At 41.9% G+C, this 21643-nt stretch overlaps 1 protein-coding gene across 1 annotated transcript in view; it reads left to right on the top strand.

Moving 5' to 3' along the window:
* Window positions 1-2791: 2791 nt before the first annotated feature.
* lama4 (laminin, alpha 4) overlaps window positions 2792-21643 on the top strand; it is a 40932-nt gene continuing 22080 nt past the window's right edge. Inside the window, exons 1-12 of the mRNA XM_022203995.2 lie at window positions 2792-3145; window positions 12703-12804; window positions 12887-13014; window positions 13110-13190; window positions 14610-14824; window positions 15363-15463; window positions 18647-18827; window positions 19268-19351; window positions 19451-19602; window positions 20026-20136; window positions 20487-20598; window positions 20807-20971. Coding sequence (XP_022059687.2) covers window positions 3038-3145; window positions 12703-12804; window positions 12887-13014; window positions 13110-13190; window positions 14610-14824; window positions 15363-15463; window positions 18647-18827; window positions 19268-19351; window positions 19451-19602; window positions 20026-20136; window positions 20487-20598; window positions 20807-20971 — 1540 coding nt within the window. The 5' untranslated portion in view covers window positions 2792-3037. The remainder of the gene's footprint in view (window positions 3146-12702; window positions 12805-12886; window positions 13015-13109; window positions 13191-14609; window positions 14825-15362; window positions 15464-18646; window positions 18828-19267; window positions 19352-19450; window positions 19603-20025; window positions 20137-20486; window positions 20599-20806; window positions 20972-21643) is intronic.

Here is a 21643-nt window from a genome sequence, read left to right as displayed (position 1 = left end):
ATCTTGTGATACTCACTCTGCAGCACTGCGGGTGGATTTCTCCATGTTGGTTTTGGCTCGGAGGGCAGTGTTGCGCTGCGCCGTGCCTGCTGTACCATTGAGCTGCCAGACCCAGTGGCCTTTAATCACACGAGTGGCCTTAGCTGAATAGGTTGGCAAAGGAGACCACCCGGGACAAACCCATCCCCTTTGTGGAGAAGTAAAGAACACAGTGCTGCTGCTGTGAAAACCTTTCCGATCACTGAATATGACCCCGGTCTGTGAGTGGTCTCTGATGTTTATACTTTGCCTGTGCTGAGAATACCAATGTGCGGTCGGCCAAACATGGAGAGTGAAGAGGCTTCTCCGTGTCGGTGAGCTGGGGGAATAAACAGAGTGTGGTTCGGAAAAGCTTAAAATCACCTTTCTGGTGGTTAGTGCTGTGCGTGTGCAATTTACGCTGCGTAAATGTGTTTCATAAAGGTTGAAATTGGACTCAGAAGTGCATAACTGGAGTCTGCAATTACTCCCAGGACAGCAATTAACTCTGTTATGGCACCACAGACTTTGCATAAGCAGGTACTGTAAGGTTATATAGACAAAACAAAAGAGAGTAGAACTGAGTCAGTAATGATCTGCTGCTCTCAGTGATTTTACTTTGTAGCTCTTGCCAACCATTTTAGTGTTAAAACATTCCCAGTTCAAGGTTGAAAAAAGTTCAAGTACAACAAATAATTGAAGAAACTGGGCTGTAACGCAGTCTACATGCATGTCAAGTGACTTTAGTGTCATTCACAGACCATAAAATGTGACCATCTTTTCAATGCCAGTGACGTTTTAGAGGTGTCATACAACACTGAATAGAAAGGATGGATTTCCAGCTTTAAAGATCATCATAAGGAGGATTAGATGAGTTGGGGCTGAATAAGTCACAGTACCTTTACCTAGGAAACTTGGTTTGTGTCTGGTGTTGGACTGAAGTCTCATTTTTACTCACTGTTTTGTTGAATTGAGGCTCCAAAAGTACAGGGTCAAGGTTAGAAAAAGGTCTTTGTTAGGGTAAAATATACTCTCACACAAAAGGAATCATGTTATAAAGCAAAAGGAGCCACACTGATTATACAAGCAAAAGCATTAGGCCACAGATTAATGCATTTAAATCTGACATTCAGGAGTTTTCTTCGGTCTATTGGCTTAGCCTGCCTGTTGACAAATGACACCTAAGGGTCCCCAGTGCATCTAAATGTGACACTAAGGACCCTGACAAAGTGGCCATATGTGATGAGTTGGGAGTTAGACTGGGTTTTTTTTTTTTTTTTTTCATTTCAACTCATTTATCTTTAAAAGTATGCCATTGGAAGTCACTTAAAATCTTCTTCCAGTCGGGGCACTTATAGTATGACTAGACTGCTATATTGGCTCTATGGGTCAAGCTTACTTTGCAATTTCCACCTCTACATTAAATGGAAATACTCCACGCTGGAATAAACTGGAATTATCCTTTAGTAGCACAATGGGTGCTTCCTATTAACATCTGGGTGGTTCCATTGTGCCGTCACATCTCTAATCGTTGACTCTGTGTCACTTAAATGAATATATAACTGAACTGTTAATGTGTTCTTGTAAAAAAAAATGTGACAGAAATGTCTTATATATATAGCTTCTATAGTGGATGTTCTACTGTATCACCACCAGCTCTCAAATGTCAGTCAACCTCTTCCATGGGAACGCCCTCCGTGGCTTGATGCTTTGATGGTTTTTCCACAAATCTGTCCCAGACCGGTCTTTTGAAAACTGGAAAAGTAACTGCAGCACAATCAAAGTGAGCAGATTTCTTTTGATTATTTATTTAGATGACCCCGGTTCTGTCCAGGTTGGCAAATATAGAGGTGTCTGAGGCCTTCTTGTTTTTTGCTCTTGTGTGGATGACATCTCTGCCATACATAACTGGAATGTGACAATCTGTTTATTAGTCACTTGAGACACAGAACTTCCACATGGTCCTGCAAGCTAGAGCCACATAACTCAGACATATTTGGAACTGCCTACAACATGGTCTGTGTGGAGTCCTGCGTTCCCCGCAGAGTCATGAGTTTCAGCACGTGCAACAGTAACCGTTGAAGTGGCCTTTACAGTTTCCAGCTGCTTGCATCTTGAGGGAAATGCTGTTTTTAGACCTTGACAATACCTCCTTTGTGCTGGAAGTGTCGCGCAGAGGCACTTTCCTGTTCATAGCCTCACACAGTATCTGTAAATTTAGCAGCTTTTGATGGACCCGACTTTAGAAAACAAACATAAAGCTCACGTCTGGGACTGCAAGGTGGAGCTGAGGCCAGGATATCGGAGCAGCTGTTTCTTTTCTGCCTGTGGAGTGCAGAGTGAGTGTTGAAGCTTTCGACCCTCTGCCCACCCTGGCCGAATAGAGGAGGGAGTTTAGGGGTGAGATCAGCGGAGGGAGGAGTGCTGCCTGTTGAGCCCAAGGTGAAAAGGGGCCACGGTCCTGCAAATGGAGACGAGGGGCTAACACTCAATCTGACTCTGCAAGTTGAAGAGACAGACGGTTGCTCATTTGTCTGCTCTCCTTTCTCTCTCACTCTTGCTGTCAGTTTCCAGTCTTCCCATCTGTATGTGATTTGGACACAGGCTCAGGGGAGAGGCAAGTCCGCTAGGGGAGAAGAATCAGGGCAGGGAGGGAGTGTGAGAGGAGAGAGAGTGAGAGAGAGAGAGAGAGAGAGAGAGAGAGAGAGAGAGAGAGAGAGAGAGAGAGAGAGAGAGAGAGAGAGAGAGAGAGAGAGAGAGAGAGAGAGAGAGAGAGAGAGAGAGAGAGAGAGAGAGAGAGAGAGAGAAAGGGAGGAAGTCCACACAAGTTTGTTTTACGGGACTCAGCCTGGGCCGGGACGAGGGGCAGTGCTGCATCTGGACGTCGGGGAAAAGTGAAGCCGACCGGTGCAGCCGAGCAAAGAGGAGCTGCCCAGAGACTTTTCCCAACGGCCAGGAGACACTGACTGACAGAGAGAGAAGGGAATCACAAACATAAAGCTGGGCAAAAAGCACAAACATGGCTGCTAAATCTCTGTCCTGCCTCTGCCTTCTCTGCATCCTCTCAGGGACTGTCTATCCAGCTTCTGCCGCCAGGCTTGGGGAACAGCAACAGTCAGTGCTACAAGTAAGATAGATTTTTTTTGGCTCATATAACTGTGCACACTAGCAACAGCTATGTTTGACTGTCTGCCTGCTGTACATGTACATAATGAAGCTCAAGTTCATACATACACACTGTTAGACTGTCATGGATGAGGCCGGTTTCTAAGCGTTTTGGGAGTTTGACAGCTCTGTGGGGACTGTTTTTGGATATTGAAACTTTACAACAGTCCTGCTTTGTGTTCACGCATGTATGTGTTTGTGTCATCAGAGGTACCCCGAGGCTAAAGCTCAGATGGGCTCTGAGTTACTGTCTCCACTGTTGTCATGCCCCTCCTGCCCCTCCCTGACAGCTCCCTAATGGAAACCAGCTGCCAAATGTTGAGCAACAACCCAGAGAGACAGAGAAAGAGCACAATAGGCAGTAAGGGCATGAGAAGCCATTAATGACTGCTGGCACACAGACCACAGATCCCTTATTCTTATAGCTACACTGGACCCTAACCTTACAGGCTCAACTTAACAAAACATACTATTTTCATAAAAAATCAATCACCATTTTGATGTTTGGCTGAAGTTTCCCAGTTGACAGCACACTGTGTATGTCATAATTGCGTTCAATTATGAAAGATGCAAACAGCCAGATTACAAAAATTGTTCCATATGTACATTTTGATTACTTCACAAAAGGCAAAACAGGAAAGCAAGAATTTTAGTCATGAGTTTGGTTTGGAAGGAAGATCTTCAGTCTCCTTTATGTCATGATGAGACTCAGTCCACTATTTATTTGGCTGCACAGTCAAAAGTTACACCAGTTGCTCTTCTTTTGTTGCAGTTTTGACGGAAAAGCAGCTCAGAGTGTGTTTCGTAACCCTGGTGTAAGAATGAAACTGTAACCTTTATCATCAAAACAAACTTGATGTCACAGCCAACCAAAGACAGCCAAAGCTGTCTCCAAACCAATAAATACTCCAGGCTTTATTAAGACTCTTCTAAATTTCTAAAGGCCTGACTTGTCTATGTCAGGGATTAAACTGGAAATGTAACTATAATGCGAAGCTAGATGCCACATAAAGACTGCTAGAGCTGTGAATGGTCATTTACTGTGTTTAAACACCTCATCCAATGCTGTAACCTTTCTTTTTCTTAGTTACAGAAGACAACGCTGCAGTTTCACTAGTCCCTAGTGGCCATTAAAAAGCCTTAATTAGCAAGGCTTCCCACTAGTATTCTTGCGCTGCTACATCAGTCACATTGGAAGGTCAATGCTTAAGTATAAATCAGTCAGAGGTGTCTTTGGTGTCACCTCCATTACTCCTATAACATCGTAACCCTTTGTGTTGAACATAAATCAACCTTTGTCCAGCCGAACATCCTGAGGAATTACTCTCGTGTTGAAAGATTAAGCACCTCAAGACTTAAGGCCAACTGGGTGTGGATGGTTGGAATATTGGCTAGACATGTAGTGTGTCTGTTCTTTATTCACATCCCACACAAACCAGCAAGTGATGCAACCACAAGCTTTTCTTAACTTTAACTGTATTTGTGGTTGCCAAACAAAGCTAATTCAGAAAGCAAGCGTTTTGTAAAGGAGAGTGGCACTATAGGTGAAAAACAGTTTTACATAGATTAGAATTTTACAGAGTTAACCAAGATGTTGCTGTCTTGCTTTGAGGTTAACTTGGTCTGAACAAAGTCTCATTAAATGCTTCACTTTATGAGAGCGTCTTGGTTAATATGCACAGCCCTAATGTACCGATGCATACATTCAAAATTAACAGTACTTGTATTTATGACTAGACTGATTGGTTGAAACACCTTTCTTGTACAATCTGAACCCATATTCTTAAAAGTAGAAGAACTTAGAGCATCTTTTGAGGTTTCTTTCCATTGCTAGTGTGGAGGAAATTAATTTTGAGTCATCAAAGCACCCTGTTCATGGATTTGAGTTGCTATAAGTCCCTCCAGGAACCCTCAAACAAACAAGAGTTCTTGAATATCCTCAGAGTTCCTTGAGACTCTCCTAATTTTAATGCTACGTGTCCATTAGATGCGTTTTTCCTACATGTAGATGTGCCGCATTTGAAAATCAGTGCTTGGTGGGCATGTACTTGAAGCCTCAAACTGATGTTCAACTCCTGCTGACCTTCTTCTCGAACTATCCTGCCTGCCTCTGATTGGACCAACGCATCGACTCGGGAGCTGTCTGCTCCTTGATTTCAAGTCAGACCAACATGGCAACTTGGCCGCAAACTTTCTCTTTCATTACGAAAACAGTTCAGCCAAAAGTATTTCTGAAAGTATTTGAGGCAGGAAATAACCTGTGCAGTTGCTGAATCTGTCCTCGTTTTAGTTCACCGACTGCTAGATTAGACATTTGACGAAAGTTTCGTGATGCATCAGACCTCCACATGCTGCGTCGAATTTGCAGAAAGTAGAAGTCGAGTCTACTTCATGCAAATGAGCTGCTGTCTGCTCCGAGGAGACGCACCGAATCTCAGCTCGAAAACGCATCACAACTGAACCAGCATGGGATCCAAGAAATGGCCAGATCCAGTGAGCATGTACCATAAGAGAGCATCTCGGTAATCTGATATTTATATGGTAAAATTACTATTACTGCAATTAATTGTAACAAATGATCAGGCCATGAGTGAGTGACTGATCTGCTTAATAAAATCTGCTGGTAAAAGTGGCTGTAGATCAAAAATGTTCAAGTAAATGTGAGCATATTTAAACCCCAAACTTGGCAAGGATAAACCAGAGCAATTTGAATATTTCCACCTCATGTATTTTTTTTTTGTTATATATACATATGTTTATTTCCCTGAGTTTTCCCTGAGCTGACGGTCCCCCGAGACGAGGCCTTGCCCCCGCAGCCAGACGGTCTCTGTAGCGTTATTGAGTTAGGATGAGGTTCTCATGACCCAGGATCTGCCCCATCCTAAGGATGTTCACAGGAGTCAGCATGACTAAATCCAGTGTCTAAGCCTTCAAGGTCGACAAAAGTACAGCAGCTCAAACCGGAAATGAGATTCAACCTTCAAGCTTCTACATTTAATCCACTTAATTCCCCCAAAATGGTAAAACTCCACAAACAAGCAGATGTACACCAGACATAAGCAATAGCAGTTAAAAGTTATCTTCCAGCTGTTATACAGGCTTCCCATCCATACACGCACCACAGGGGGATGGTGGGCTTCACAGTTTTGGATCTACATGACCAGAGGGGCTGCAGACTTTGGACAGAGCTCATCTGTGGAGCCAAATTCTGTTTTTGTGCTTGATACCAGCTCTGTATCGCAGAGATAGAGCCATATGGTCAACACACAGGAAATATACAGATGCCAGAGCAGAAAAAGCGATTGAATCATTGGAAAAACTACTGCTCTTGAAAACAGAGAGCGGCTATATCACATGTTGAATGCCAGCTTTGTTCTCCACTGTAGAAGGCACAGTGGGAGGGCCGTGGAAATAGTTCACATTACTGAGTGTGCCCACAGCTGGCAGAGGGCTTCAGTTGTCAATTGTTTCTGTGTATCATTATGTTTGAAAATCCTAATCCAATTTTCAGATTCACAACAAGTGAAATGAGACTTAAAATAGTAACTTAACAATTATGTAAAAACACTTCTTTGCTGTCTTTATGAGAGATGGAAAGACAAGACTGAAATCCCTTTTGTTGATTAATGAGCTAGAGTCTGGACTAATTAGCCTCGTTTTTAAAAGTCCCAAACTGGTGACTAATAATTCTAATGTTTGTACTGTATCTTTACCCAGTAGCCATTAAACCAGAAGTCTCCATGAGTGCCTTTATATGCACACCAGCATCCCGGTTATGAGGCATATCCTGGTTCAGACAGATTTAGAATATGGTGTTTACATGGAGTACAGACAAATGTGTTTTGTTTCCAAGCCATAGTATCATCCAGACTGGGCAGTTGTGGGAAATATTGCTTGGTTTGTTTTTCTGGTCATCACTTAGATACAGCAGCACCCACGGAGGTAATCTTCAGGTGTCAAAAACTGGGGTAAGACCTATACATGCAACAGTATCCCAATTTCTTTCACTGTGCTCGACCTAGCACAATGGGGTTTCTGAAAACCGAGATAGGGGCGGATACCAGTTTATGAAATCAGGATATGGTGCTTCTTTACACAAATGTAATAATGACATTCGTCAAAAATCCTATAATATCTTACCAAATACTTACCTATTTGCGCATCCACAAGGTATAGAGCAGTACTAACATATTCACTCTCTTTTTGGACTTCACAAACCCTTAAGGAAAATATCTGGCTATTTAGCACTAAATGCTCCAATATGTCTACCAGTTTGTTACTTCAGGAATTTGCAGGCATTTTAGGGTTGCCCAAACCAATGTGTATGTTGCCAACTGTTCCTGTAGAACCTCTTTCAGGGGCTTTTTGGGGGGAGAATAAAGTAACTGGAACAGAATGGGTACCTAGGAGCTGTGTTGAAAAGCATCTATGCCTGGCTTGATACTGACTGGCTAAACTCAGAGAAGGCAAATGACAAACAAAGGGTCAACACACCTTATTCTGTAGTTCAATGTTTTTGCGCAGTAGAAATCTTCTCTCTAACATTGTTATCTACTGCAAAAAATTCACCAAATCAGCTAACATAAGTCCTCCAATGTTCTGTTTCCCGTATGCTCATACAACTGGAGTTATGTCAGGTAACTACTGTTTGTCATTTTGGTGCACTTGGACTTAACATCACAGTCAAGTCTGTCAGATCCTACATCTCAGTGGAAAGCGAAAGACTGAAAGTGCTGATTACGGAGCCGTTCCTGTAAACATTTGCACCATCTTCCAACTGCACCTTGTTCCTGCGGTGAAAAGTCAACTTTTATCTTTCACCTCATTGGTTTTTAGAGCTTCTTCCTGCACCAAAGCTGGAAAATGTGTCTCTGTTAAACACGGGCTAGTAGTTTCCCACTGCCTTTTGTCTTTTTGCTAAGCTAGGCTAACCACATCCTGACTGCACCTCCATTCCTACTTTAAAGGCATTATGGAGGATGGTTTTTTTTGTTTAATTTGTCTGATTCACATAAAATGAATATACTGACCTTTAGTGGACTTGTATGTATGGTCTCTAAAGGAATAAAAAGTAAAAAAGATAACTGTGGACATAGCAGGACCTGAAAAACATCAGCCAATCAATGCACTCGGACCGAGGCGTTTGGTTTGCTCCCTTTCCTGTCAATCAAAAATCTTCCGGCTCAGGCCTAGTTACGTAGATTACGTACACCTTGGACTTACATGTTTTGCTTTGGTATAGCTTCGTAGTTAGCTGGCGACTTGTTTTGCTCATCTTTTTTTACATAATGGCAGATAAAGATCCAGGGGGACCCAGCCGTAAAAGACAACTTCACGAGTCCTATGGACGTTTCTGGAGGGGGGCGTTTCTTCGTAACTGTTAAGAGGGGGGAGGTTAGAGGGGGGTGAGGGAGAGGTTGTATGTGCGCATGCGCATGCTACATTCATAGTCGTAGGAAATTAAATCTCCTCTAATGCCTTTAAGCCTCTCTCTAGCTGCTGTTTTGGCTATATTTCCAACTCATTTTTACATTCCATAAATAGTTTTTTGTTGGTTTTATACAAAACCTGCTAAAACATTATAAAAGACATTAAATTTTACTTTTACTGGTTCACACATGTATCGTCTGTACTCATTTCAGGTTGATGTGTAAAAGTAGCAGAGTGAACATTATGTATTCACCTGAATGGAAGAAGTTGGCGGTTGCATTTACTGTTGATGCCCAATTTCAGATATGAAAAACTTATGAGTTGCTAATAATTTTAAGAGCTGCTTTTGTACAAAACAGATCATAGTTTAAGTTAATGGGTGACTTGTTTCACATGTGAATAAACTGTACATGCTGGTAACCACACAGATGAAAGCACTGCAAAAAGTTACCACAGAAACAAGGATTTGTGTTGATATTCTTGTCTCATTTTTGGTAAGTGTTGAACTGTCAGGTCCAAAGTTTGAATTACAAATATTTATTGTAACAACTTATCTAAACACAGGAAGATAAAGTTTATTCCACGAGCTGTTTTGTTGGCTTGAATAGAGATACATTCCTCTTGTTTTAGAGAAGTCTGAAGACATCTAAGTCCTAACTAAACACCATCTGCTTCATCTCCTGACTCCAACCCTCCACCCCCTGTCCTGTGACCTCCTGTGCATATGCTCTGCAGCTGTTTGACCCATCACATGCTGTCACACAGTTAATAGGACTGAACCATTTCAAAAACTCTGTTAAGTGGCTTTACAAATGGTAAATAGCAGGCATCTCATTGGTCTTTCCATAAACTTGTGGTTTATTGCTCCTAGAGGCTTGAACCACCATTTGGGATCATTTTAGCTTCTTTTCTTTCTTTCTTCTTGTTCCTGTGAGCCCCCAACCCACTGCCATTATTAATTGAATTCGTGTGATGTGTTTACATGGAGGGTTAACTCATTGAGTGTTTACGTGACAGTGACGAATGGCTCTGCTATCAGCATATATGCTCGGCAGGTCAGGGAGACCCACAGGAAAAAGGATATGCAGGAAGAATCGGAGCTGCTGTTCACAGGATGTTTCACATTTAGCTGTCTGTATAATCCTGTCTTTGTTTCGCAACCCATCTGTGAATAAATCAAAGGAAAGTATGAACCACAAGTTGGCAAAGGCTACTGTGCGTCTGTGGAATGTTCCATCTTCTGACTGTTCTGAATGCAAAGCATCAATGTCCAGCTGACTGACTTGAACAACGAGGTCAAACTGTGGAGTTCTTAAAGTCTGCTGCAAACAGAGTGCGATTGTACGCCTCATTGAATGGTGCTGCTTCAAAAGATGTTCAGACATGTGTGCGTGCATGTGTGTGTGTGTGTGTGTGTGTGTGTGTGTGTGTGTGTGTGTGTGTGTGTGTGTGTGTGTGCGTGTGTGCGTGTGTGCGTGTGTGTGTAGGTGTGTGTGTGTGTGTGTGACGGCTCTGAACTCTTACATCACACCATCCTGAGAAGGCCGGGTGAACAAACATCAGACAGGATGCAGGGTTTAACATGACATTCTGTAAAAAGGGAGGATGCTGACATTCAGGAGGGTTTCCTCACAACTCACACTGTGGAGATTTTTAAATATGTCACTCGAAACATTTAGGTCAAAGCTTAAATTGCAAGTACATGAAGAGTCAAATTTAAACTGCAAATGTATCAAACCGATAGTATAAAAAAATATGTTCCCATTTCAGTTCACATGTATTTTCTTTCTCGAATAAGTAGACTATTGTTTTCTTTACAAACTACAGTGCCTTTCAGATAGCTTCTCCGTGCTACTTAGAGGTAAGGGAAGGGGTCACCTTACCCTTTGGGCTTCTGGACATTTGTCTGTTTTACCAATATGTCTGTACTTGAAAAAGCAGTCTTTGTCTTTGATCGCCCAGGATGATATTTGCAGCAGAGTAATAAACTAGTTTAGCAAAGGTTTAGAAGATTCATTTGACTACAGTTTTTGAAGTTTATACTTGAGTGTTGTATATCCTTTGGGTGAGTGCTCCTGTTGGTCATGACTGGTTCAGCATGTGCTTGGTTATATATTGCATTTGCTTGAAAATGATTTGCCTCTCCTATAGGAGTTCCTCAATTTTTTCTTGATGTTGCGATCAAATTATTTTGCCCCCAGTCTGATCTGAGTCATTTGATATTTAGTATCTGCCAAACTGATTGGATACCATATCGTTGATTGTAGATTAGCTGTGGTACCTGGGGCCACAGGCAGTTGGAGCCTCTTACACTTTAATAGTCTGGTGACTAGAAAAAGCAAACACTCAGTCTACAAGTGGTTTCATGTTGGCAAGCAAGAGAGCATTGTGATAGGTTGCCTCGCAGCGGGCCACCATGACAAAGACTTCTGTGACGCTTAATGGGATCAAGCTCAAAAAGTGTAGAAGACAAACAGGGATTGAATAGAACAGTGTTTCTGTATCCCAATGCCAATATGATGTATCTGTTGACTACAACAGCCATATCAACAAATTGTACAAAATTTGCATCCCTAACTTCCTTCTAAAAATTGTGCTCTCCCTGTAGAACACCTGCATGAGAGTGGATGTAAACGAAGAATTGGGCAAAGATTCATGCCAGTACTACTCAGTCAAAAAGAAAAAGCCTTGACATTATGGGCTTTTTTGCTAGACTTTCTAATATTGTAAAATAAGGTATATCTATATGAGATACAGTGAAGTCCAAAGGAGTTAGACCACATCAGAAATCTGTTATTATGAGAAACATGGTGTCTGAACTAAGTGTCACAAGTAAGACTGTAGCTCTCAGCAAAGAAGAGCTTTTCAATCTTAGACAGACAGAAGGTTTGTAAGAGGACAGTTGTATTCAAACCCTAATGAGGCAGACCAAAAGTGAGCACACCATCTGAAAATAAATTTGATTTGCTGCCTTCAGTGAGAGGTGGAAAAACAAATTCATCACAGAGTGCAAGACTCCAATCAGCAAAAGTCCTGTCAAGAGCAGGCTGTCTGGTTATGCTCTCAGAAGACAAGTATCACCTTCTCAGGAGAGGAAAAAGGCCAAATGCTTGGGGTGGGCTAAGACGAAAGAGTGTTTTCCAGTAGATGATGGGAAAAGGCCTCTTTACTGATGATTTTTTGTGTAAGAAAAGAGAGAGAATCATACCGCAGTGTATCAGACACACAGTGAAACATTGAGGTAGGACTATTCCAGTCTGTATCTTTTGCTTCTCTGGATTTGGAATTGACTCCACTCTGACCAAGGAGAAACAACACTCCATTATTCAGACACATGCTGACCCTCTGGTTTACATCTTCATGGGGAAGGATTCAAACTGCAGCAGAATAAAGAGCTCAAACTCACTTCAAAGCTTTGATTTGAAGACCAAAGACTAAGGAGTGCCGACTGTCACGGACTCTCCTCCACAGCCACCTGACCTCAACCCCACTGAACATTTATAAAGGGACGGGAAGACCGAGAAAGCCAAACATTCCTGACATCACAAGAAGCTCTTTGGAAGTTTTGCAGACAGTTTGTAATGAATTTTACTGCCCTTAGTCATTTTGGTGACTTGATATTATCTCTACTACCACTATCAAGGCAAATTTCCACGGCATACATACCAGTGAGATGTACGATTGAGACTCAAGGCCATAATGTCAGCTTTGTACAAAAAACATTCAGCTTTCAGTCTGTATTTTTAGGCAGTATATTTAGAGAAATAGTCAAAAGGAAAAGGCAAGTGTACACAAAAGCACAAAACAGCAGGATACAGTCCATGTGGTTCCAGATGCTTTTTCATGCACTTTGGGGCCTTCCAGTTACATGCCAGTTTCTTTTATGCTCATATGTAATATGTTTACCTTTGTTTCCATCTCTGTTGTGAGCTTAAATCAACCAATCAACTTTCTCGTTGCATAGGTCCAAACTGTGTTGATGAGATTTATCCACATTGACTTCTATCTACACTTAAAGCACTCAACTTTTCTGTTTTTAGGCTCTGTTTCTAGTCTATTCTTAGAATTTGAATTTCTGTTTCCATACAGTTGTGTGCAAAGGGATTTTTCCTCAGTGAGCAAAACATCTGTCTACCATGTAACTGCAAAGGCCACGCTGACTACTGTGAAGACATCACTGGTGTTTGTAAAGTAAGTTTCCTCTACTGCTTTTCACTCAGTAAACTATCCAACTGGACAAAGCATGCCATGTATTTAATGTTTCCCCTGACAGAACTGCAGGGACCACAGTACAGGGGATTTCTGTGAAATGTGTGAAGACGGATACATGGTGTCTCCCACCCTGGATGGACGCCACACCTGCAAACCCTGCGCCTGCCCCCTCTCTGTCCCCTCCAATAAGTAAGCTGGTCTGTGCTTCTTTGTGCAACCACAAGATTGAATGTTGGCAAGCGGCGTGTAATCTCTGAAATACTTTCCCCTCTGTGTCCGGCCAGTTTCGCAGTGCACTGTGACAGAGGAAGTGCCATTCTGCGGTGCAAGTGCCAAGAGGGCTATGCTGGGCATGTCTGTGAGAGGTCAGTGCTGAGGAGGCTCTGAGCAAGCAAGCAACTATTTAAATCCACTATAACTGAAATATGCTTTGTGCACATTCATGAAAAACTACAGGTTAGTGGCTGATGTGAGCAGACCTTTATGTCAGTGCAGCATCCATGATATTCACTCTACTGTAGTTACAGTAGATTGCTAGCAACGTCTATGCCGCATTTAACTTTATTTGCAGCTTCAGTGAACATATTTTGGAATAAAATTATATGATGGATGCCTAATTGCTTCAATAGTTACAAATAAATTATTTATTAATTCTTATAAATCACTTTAGATTTCCTTGTACCTGTGTTCAAGAGGTTCACATGTTTGCTTGGCAAATATGTCCAAAAAGCCACCAGTTTCTTGCAACCATGCATTCAATTAAATGGTGGTCACTTTTTTTAGAGTGAAGTTGACGAATACTGTAGAAGAGTAGAGGAAAGTTTCTAGTTGTGCTGCTTAAATCAAAGAAAATTTGGTTTTATCTATTTATGTCACCGTACGACTTTCTTCTATAGTTTTTGATTGAACTACACACAGACCCTGCAAGTGATATATTTGTAAATCATTTGAAAAATATTGTTTTCAATGTTACATTCGATCTTATTTTATCAGTTCAATGGCAATGAAGCATTAAAAGGGGATTACATAGATGTGACCAAAACAAAGAGGAGTACACAAACCCTTTATGGGAAAAGACAAACATGAACATGTAAAACAAGGAAACATACACCAACACTCCACCTCCCACCCAAAAAATCTGAAGCACACTACACTGAACCGTCTGTAGATTATTTAAATCACTAAGTTTCCAAAGATGGATTTTTCCTTAACTTCTTTCCTTGTAATAGGCAGTTATACACTGAACAGGCATAAACATGATGACCACTAGCCTCATGTTGTGTTGGTGTCCTTTGTGCTGCTAAAACTCCGCTGACCTAGTGGGGCACAGACACAGAACCTCAGGGATGTCCTGTGGCACTGGGATGGTAGCAGTGAATTCTGTGGGTCCTGTGGGTTGCAGGGTGGAACCTAACTAGATCAGGCTTATCCTGGAACATCCCCCAATAATGCTAAATAAGATTTTGACCTGGGGAGTGTGGACACCTTAGCTCTGTTGTGTTCCCTGGGCCACTCCTGAGCAGTTCATGCGATATGTCGGGGTGCATTGTCCTGTTGAGGGTGGCAACTGGCTTCAAGGACTGCTGTTGCCATAAGGGGTTGTTTGACCTGCAATGTGTAGGTGGGTGGTACATGTCAAATATCCACATGAATGCTGAGACTGAAGGTTTCTCAGCAGAACGTTGCTTTATAACAAGATGATCAATGTTATTCACTTCACTTCACTTGTCAGTGGTCAAAATGCCGTGGCTGATCGATGTACGTGTGCTGTTTCACCCATCCAGGTGTGCTCCTGGTTACTATGGCAACCCAATGGCAATTGGTAATTCCTGCAAGAGGTGCGACTGTAACGGCAACTCCGACCCCAACCTGATCTTCAATGAGTGCCACAACGTGACGGGTCACTGCCAGCACTGCTGGGGAAACACCGCCGGTGCCAACTGCGAGAGGTGTGCCCCGGGTTTCTACGGCGACGCCATCAGTGCCAAGAACTGCCAAGGTGAAAGAAACGGGTGAACTCCAACATCCTCAAACGTCATTCAGAGATGTTTAATCCTTGAAAGTATTGTTGCTGTTTTGTGCTCTGTGAAACCCTAACAATTCAACTTGTGCATCGAAAGCCTGTCACAAAGCTTGATGTACAATGAAGGAAGGAAGACTAATGAAGTGTGTTGACACAGTTGCTCTGGCTAGCTGTTGTACATTCTTGTCGTACACTCAGTGACAGCAGTCATGCATTCCTCCAGGTTAGTGTTGTATGACATGATGGCCTGCAGTATTATGTCACACTGTGTGGGAGTCGCAGTAAGATATTATATGCTACCAAAGTCTGGTTCTTAGTGTAATGTACTTGACAGTGTATATGCAACCTCAAAGCTGCCCAGTGGAAAAACTAGACAAGGTCACAATTCCACATCAAGGATTACCGTACACCTTTTGAGGCCCTGCAAGTCCAAAAATAACCCTTTCCACCATGCTTGTGACGTAATTTGACCTCTAACATACTCATCACTGCCTACGTCCTGTGTCTCTCCTAGAATGTGAGTGCAACAAATGTGGCACCTCTTCATGCGACGACAGGACTGGAGTGTGTCACTGCAAACCGGGGGTCACTGGACGATACTGTGACCAGTGTGAGGTGAGACAAACCACAAGATTTCTGCAGGGAGGCACAAATATTCCCTGCAGAAGTAAGGTTTTAAGGATCACATCAGTTTATTGCATTACAGGGTGTTCCTTTTTGCAGCTTCAACCATTCTAAGCTGTAGTCACTTCAGAAAGTATCCCTTATGGTATTATGCATTTAAAGTCTAAAGTTTTTTTTTTCCAGCAATCAATGCTGAATATATTACAATAAAGCAAAAACATATTTTAATTTTTTTTGCAAATTTCCTAAAAATCTAAAACACAAATTTGTCATTTAGAAAAACATGCAGACCCTTTGCTTGCAGTCAAAAATGTGGTCAGTTTCCACCTGTTTGCTTTTACTCTATTTGAGATGTCTCTAAAAAAAGAAACCCTGTTAATGTCCACCTGTTGGGAACTGAATTCATTGGACATAGTCACACTACATATCAGGAGCTCCATTATAAAGTGTGGCAACGCTCTGATCAGCGCAAAGGGGTAAAGCCATTTCTAAAGCTATGAGTGTTCCTAGGATCACAGTGGCCTCAATAAGTGTGAAATCGTAGCAGTTTGAAACCATCATGACTCCTCCTTGGGTTGACCCTTGAGTAGGTAATTAAGAGTCGAGTGTCACTCCAACAGCACTTCAGAAGGCCTCTGCAGAGAACCTGCAGAAAGAACAACCCTCTCAGTACTGCCACTTTATTCGGGTCTTCATTGTAGACGAGAAAGACAGAAGCATCTCCTATCTGTATAAAGACACCTGATAGCCCATGAAGAAAATGATTTCTTGAACTATTTAGACAAACACTGAACCCTTTTCGCAAAATTTCAAGCATTATGTCTGGCAAACACAAGGCACTGCTCAGCATCTATCTTAAAAGCATGGTGGTGGCAACATCATGCAATAGTGCTGCTTCACAGGGGCTGGGAGAAAAAGACCGGTCCGACTTGAAGGGAGGATGAATGCTGCAGAATACCGTGAGATCCTTGAAAAAAAAAAAAAAAAACTCCCCCAGAGAGAACAGATTTAGGAGTAGAGAAAAGCCCTGGGGTGACTTCAGGACAAGACTCTGACTGTCCTTGAATGGCCCAGCTAAACACCGGCTTCAACCCTGTAGAACATATGAGAAGAAACCTAAAGATGACAGTTCACAGGTGCTTCCCATCCAAACTGAGAGATCTAGAGGATCTCTCAGGTATAATGACATAAACTATAACAATCCATGCGTGCAACACCTGTAGAGACTTATCCAAAAAGACTCAAAGCTGCAACTACTGCTATACACATTTCTACAAGGTATTACAGAAAGTTTCATTTGTGACAGCACCATTTGAAAGAATTCGGAAAGAGAAGCCACACTTCATTTAAAAGCAAAACTGAAACTCGAATAAAATGATTTTTTGGGGGGGAAAACAAAATTGTGTTTGCAAATCAAACAGGAGTAAATTTGAAGTCTTTAAGGTACTAAAGCTTCCAAAAGATTGGAGGCACTGCACAGTTTAAGTGCTGATAGAAATTAATATGTCAGTTTAAGTTCAAGCAACAAAAGCTGTGAATACTCAACACGGTCTCACGGGGATTCGTGAAACTGTTACGTAAATTTTTTGTTTCTTTTTCGTGCGCACCAACACGATTTCGTCATGTTTTTCGTGCCGCTCACCACGAAATGTTTTTCGTGTTGCTCACAACGAAACCTGCTGTGGTAATCACATCTGAAAGTGGATTATACCGGCGGATTCATGACGATCTAAGCTGTCCATCGGCGTATACTGCTTGTGTGATCGTGTTTGCGGCCGCCGGCCGCCGGACATTCTTTAAATTCCTATGCAAATTGGTAAGTGTACCACCGGGTTATGGTTAGGTTATGGTTAGGTTATGGTTAGGGTTATGGTTAGGGTTATGGTTAGGGACGATGTCATGCAAAATATAGCGTTGGATTCGCCATGGTTTTACATTAAAAATATAATACACACATTCGTTTGAAATACGTTCTGGGTGGCACGAAAAGTCCGCCGTTTAAAATACATTGGTGTGCATTTCGTGGTGAGCGGCACGAAAAACATGACGAAATCGTGTTGGTGCGCACGAAACCGAAACAAAAATTTACGTAACAGTTTCACGAATCCTCGTGAGATCGGGCTGGAATACTACATGCCAGCTGAAGGAAATCATTACAATGACATGAAGTTTCAGTTCAAGTGAAGTGTAACCTGCAAAAAGCTGCGTTAAGCTGTTGGACTAATTTAAAGAGTATCAGATGACAGGAATTGAACAGTCTGAGGTAGAAGAAGCGATGGAAGCAGTTAAAATGGCAGGTGAACAGTCAGAGGTGAATGAAGTTCAAGTAAACGGGTAATATTTCTGCTTAAGTGTGAGGGTAAAGAAACTCAAGTGTCAGTGAAACGTGAAGCAGTTAAAGTTGTGGTGGAAGTGCCTGAGATAGCGGCACTGTGTGAACCTAAAACAGTAGAATGTGATATGTAAACATTAATTGCATGTGATATAGAGTAGGTGAAATGTCTTTAAAGCAATAAACTTTTGGCTGTTAATCATTTATTTGGAAGAAAAAACTATGGTAAATTGTAACATTTTGAGTTGTCTGTCATAAACATCAGTATTACAAACTAGTGTTGTTGGACACAACCAGTTGTCCTGCTGCTATGACCACAGCAGCAACTACAACAAGAATGCAGAAGAAAAGCGACTTGGTGAAAAATATATTGAAAAGAATTAGTCACCAGACAGATACAAGAGAATTTCCAAGACGCTGAACATCTAATTGAACTGTCAGACTGGATACTATGTTTGATGGACACCAAACACTGAATATCACCACAAACACGGCATCCACAAATTGAAGCGTGGTGGTGGCAGCATCATGATGTAGGGATGCTCCTCAGAAGCAGGCCCTGGAAGGCTTGTAAAGGGAGACTGTAAAACTAGTGCAGCAAGGTACAGGGAACTGTCAAGATCGGTTGATACTTTTTATTGATACTTTAGTAGTAATGTCGCTGTTATCAGATGCTAGCATTTGAGGTACTGTGTGTGACGTTACCATCATAGAAATGATGGCTAAAAGTACCAAAGTAAGACCCCAGTTACACTTTCCATAATGCATAACAATATGTTCAAAATTCATTTAAACAGGCAGATGACTAGAGACTAACAGTGTTCTTCATTCACGCAATCTAGGAAGGATACTCCGGTTTCTCCAGCTGTCAGGGCTGTCGGAGGTGTGAATGTGGGCCAGCTTCCCATCGCACCACCTGCCATCCCCTCACTCACGGCTGTCCATGCCGCCCGGGGGCCGGAGGTCGTTACTGCGAGCGCTGCCTCCCAGGATACTGGGACTACAGCCCCTCCGGCTGCCAAAGTAAGTCATCTGTTCCTATACATGCCAAACATTTTCTTATTCTTCTGAAATAAAGACCATTTGTCGAAACAGTCAAAGCAGATTCCCAGAGGAAAAGGCTGAATGCTTATGTTCCCACACCCACTACTGCAGTAGTGCTCATGATGTCAGAGAAGCATCTGCTGGGAACCTTGACCCTGTGGTCAGAAACTCTCTGCAGAGAGTTGCATGACATCACTATTCAACCCAAATCTATATCTACACACAGCTGCTAAAATACTCAGTCCCACACAAGAGAAACCACAAGACAGCTGTGCAGGCGTCAAGCCAAATGACCATCTGTGGGTCTTCGTATACGTTTGATAACTGTGCCGACTTGTTTCCAGTCATTTCAGAATTTAAAGTGAGGTGCAGAACTTTGTGTTGTGCACTGTGTGGTAAAGTGTATCTGTTTTTTATAGAGTGTGACTGTGAGAGTGGCTACTGTGATACGCATACAGGAGAATGCCTGGCCGAGGCTGCAACAGTCAACCTGTGCAACATCAGTAAGTGGAGCAGATTCTAACAACAGATTCCACAACAGAAGAATATTGAGTGAAAAAGAACAAAACACCTTCTAATCCATGTTTTCTGTCTGATTTTAGGTTGTGATGAGTGTATTTGGCATCTGATTGGGGACTTGCGTCTGTCCAATAAGACACTGGACCAGCTTAAGGTTGGAGTGTTGAACATCTCCACTGGGGCTGCTGCTAACGACAGGCTAAAGTATTACAACTACACTGCTCATCGACTGCAAGTACGTGTAAAAGAATGAACGAAATGCATATTGGGGTTTCCAGATTATTTGGCTTTTACAACAAATTTACCACGATATTGGACATTTGTTCATCACGCTACCAGAAGACACCTTCAAATCAATGCTGATGTTGCAGTTTGAAAAATTTATCTTTATACAGGCAGTAATTTTAAAACATATTTCTGTCTAATATTTCATCTTGGTGGAGAGTTTAACCCTCAACTAAGGAAGAAGTTTCCTGACCTTTAAGCAGATTTAGATGTAAAGTTAAAGGGAACTTACAGTACTGCATTGGCTTGTCTCTTTGGAAGGAATGTTTTTCTTTAAAAAATTTCTTTCTGCTATAATTTTTTTTTTTTTTTTTACTATTTTCTAATTCACTCGAGTGTGATTTGATAAAGTGCCTAATTGCTTTGCTTCCAGACTCAGTTTCAAAACTGGAGAAACAAGTCGTCCATGATGAAGGTCCAGACTGGTGAGCTGGAGGAGGCTACAAGCGCAGTGGTGTTGGACATCAAGCAGATGGGAGAGTCGGTCAGCAAAGTCTCATTTCCCATTTAGTCAAGACAGTTTAAGCTGGTGTCTTGTCACAGTAATACATCTGTATTCTAGCTATCCAATCATCTGCTATTTAGTAATAACCAGATACAAACTACTATACACAAAGTGACTTTGTTGTATATGCTTCCATTGAATCCTGTGAATTCTTTACACAGCAGAGAATGGACAACATAACACAGCATGCAAAGACAGGCTTAAGATATCCTCGCTATTTAGATTTCCTATAGTGTTTATGTTACACACCTTAGAGTTCCAAACTAGACTTCTTGGCATGTGATTTCAGCCACTGATTGGTGTCATTGATGGTTTTTGTTGTTTTCCAGGAGAATGTGGTGAAGAATCTGGGCAACGAGTTAGATAACGACACACTGGAGACCTTCACCCTGGCTGAGCAGCTCAGCACAAATCTCACCGACCTCAACACACGTATTGAAGGTACCAAACAGCTATGCTCGCATACAGCTTTACAAATGCTAATTAAATTTTACGTAGTTAATACTACATCTGACAGTTCTGTATGGGTATGTCTGATAAAAAATGGTGAATCACTGTAGTAAGAAATCCAAGAGACCAGTAAAATAAAGCAGAGAGTGGGACACAAAAGCACTAGTCTGAAGGTGTTCGTGCATGTGTTTCTCCACAGAGATGATCCATGACTGGGAGCTGTACAGCGTTCTACAGGATGTGGATCCAGAGGTGGCCAGAAGAAACACTGAGGCGGCTCAGGAAATGATAGACTGGATGAAGACACTGAACCTGTCGTCACAAGTGCCTATCGCCATCGCTGAGACAGAGGAGGCCCACGACTGTGAGCAGATATAGAGATAGAGTGCAAACATAGCACAAATTAAGAGACTAGTTAAAGTAAGCTTTTGTTTGCTGAATACTTTGACAGTTACAGAATAAAGGCAAATGTAATATAGCAAAAGATATAAAGTATAGAATAGTTCAAATGCTGCAAACACACTCAGTTGTAGAGCATCATCTATCTATCTTTGCTTATTTTAGTTCATGTTTTGCTAATTTTGGTCAGACTACACTAAGGAAGTCTGTAGCAACAAAACTGCTCAGAGGACTGATATGAACAAGAATCTGTTTTCATTCTCATGACTTCAAATTTTGTGGAAGAGAAATAGAAAGCTGTCATAGTTACTCTATGTCTGTCCAAAAAACGTACCTACTGAGCCAACTAGACCTCTGTGTACAGCAACAAAACTCGGACCATGTAGGCACCGTAGCCAAATGACTAACTTGCACATTGTTCAAGATAAAAATGTTGAAATGGTGCACCACCATCTTAGTTTGTCATGTTGGAGAGCTAGCAGTCGGTTATTAGCACTAAAACTGGAATGCAACTGAGGCTGATGAGAATATTGTTAGTATTCAGATATTTGATGACAGCAACGTTGAGATTTCGAAGAGCACATGATGACATGGATCTGCATCAAATGTAACCTTACGGAGATATTTCACTCTGAAC

This window comes from Acanthochromis polyacanthus, chromosome 16 (assembly GCF_021347895.1).
Source record: "Acanthochromis polyacanthus isolate Apoly-LR-REF ecotype Palm Island chromosome 16, KAUST_Apoly_ChrSc, whole genome shotgun sequence".
NCBI lineage: Eukaryota > Metazoa > Chordata > Actinopteri > Pomacentridae > Acanthochromis > Acanthochromis polyacanthus.
This window is presented reverse-complemented; position numbering and strand designations above follow the sequence as displayed.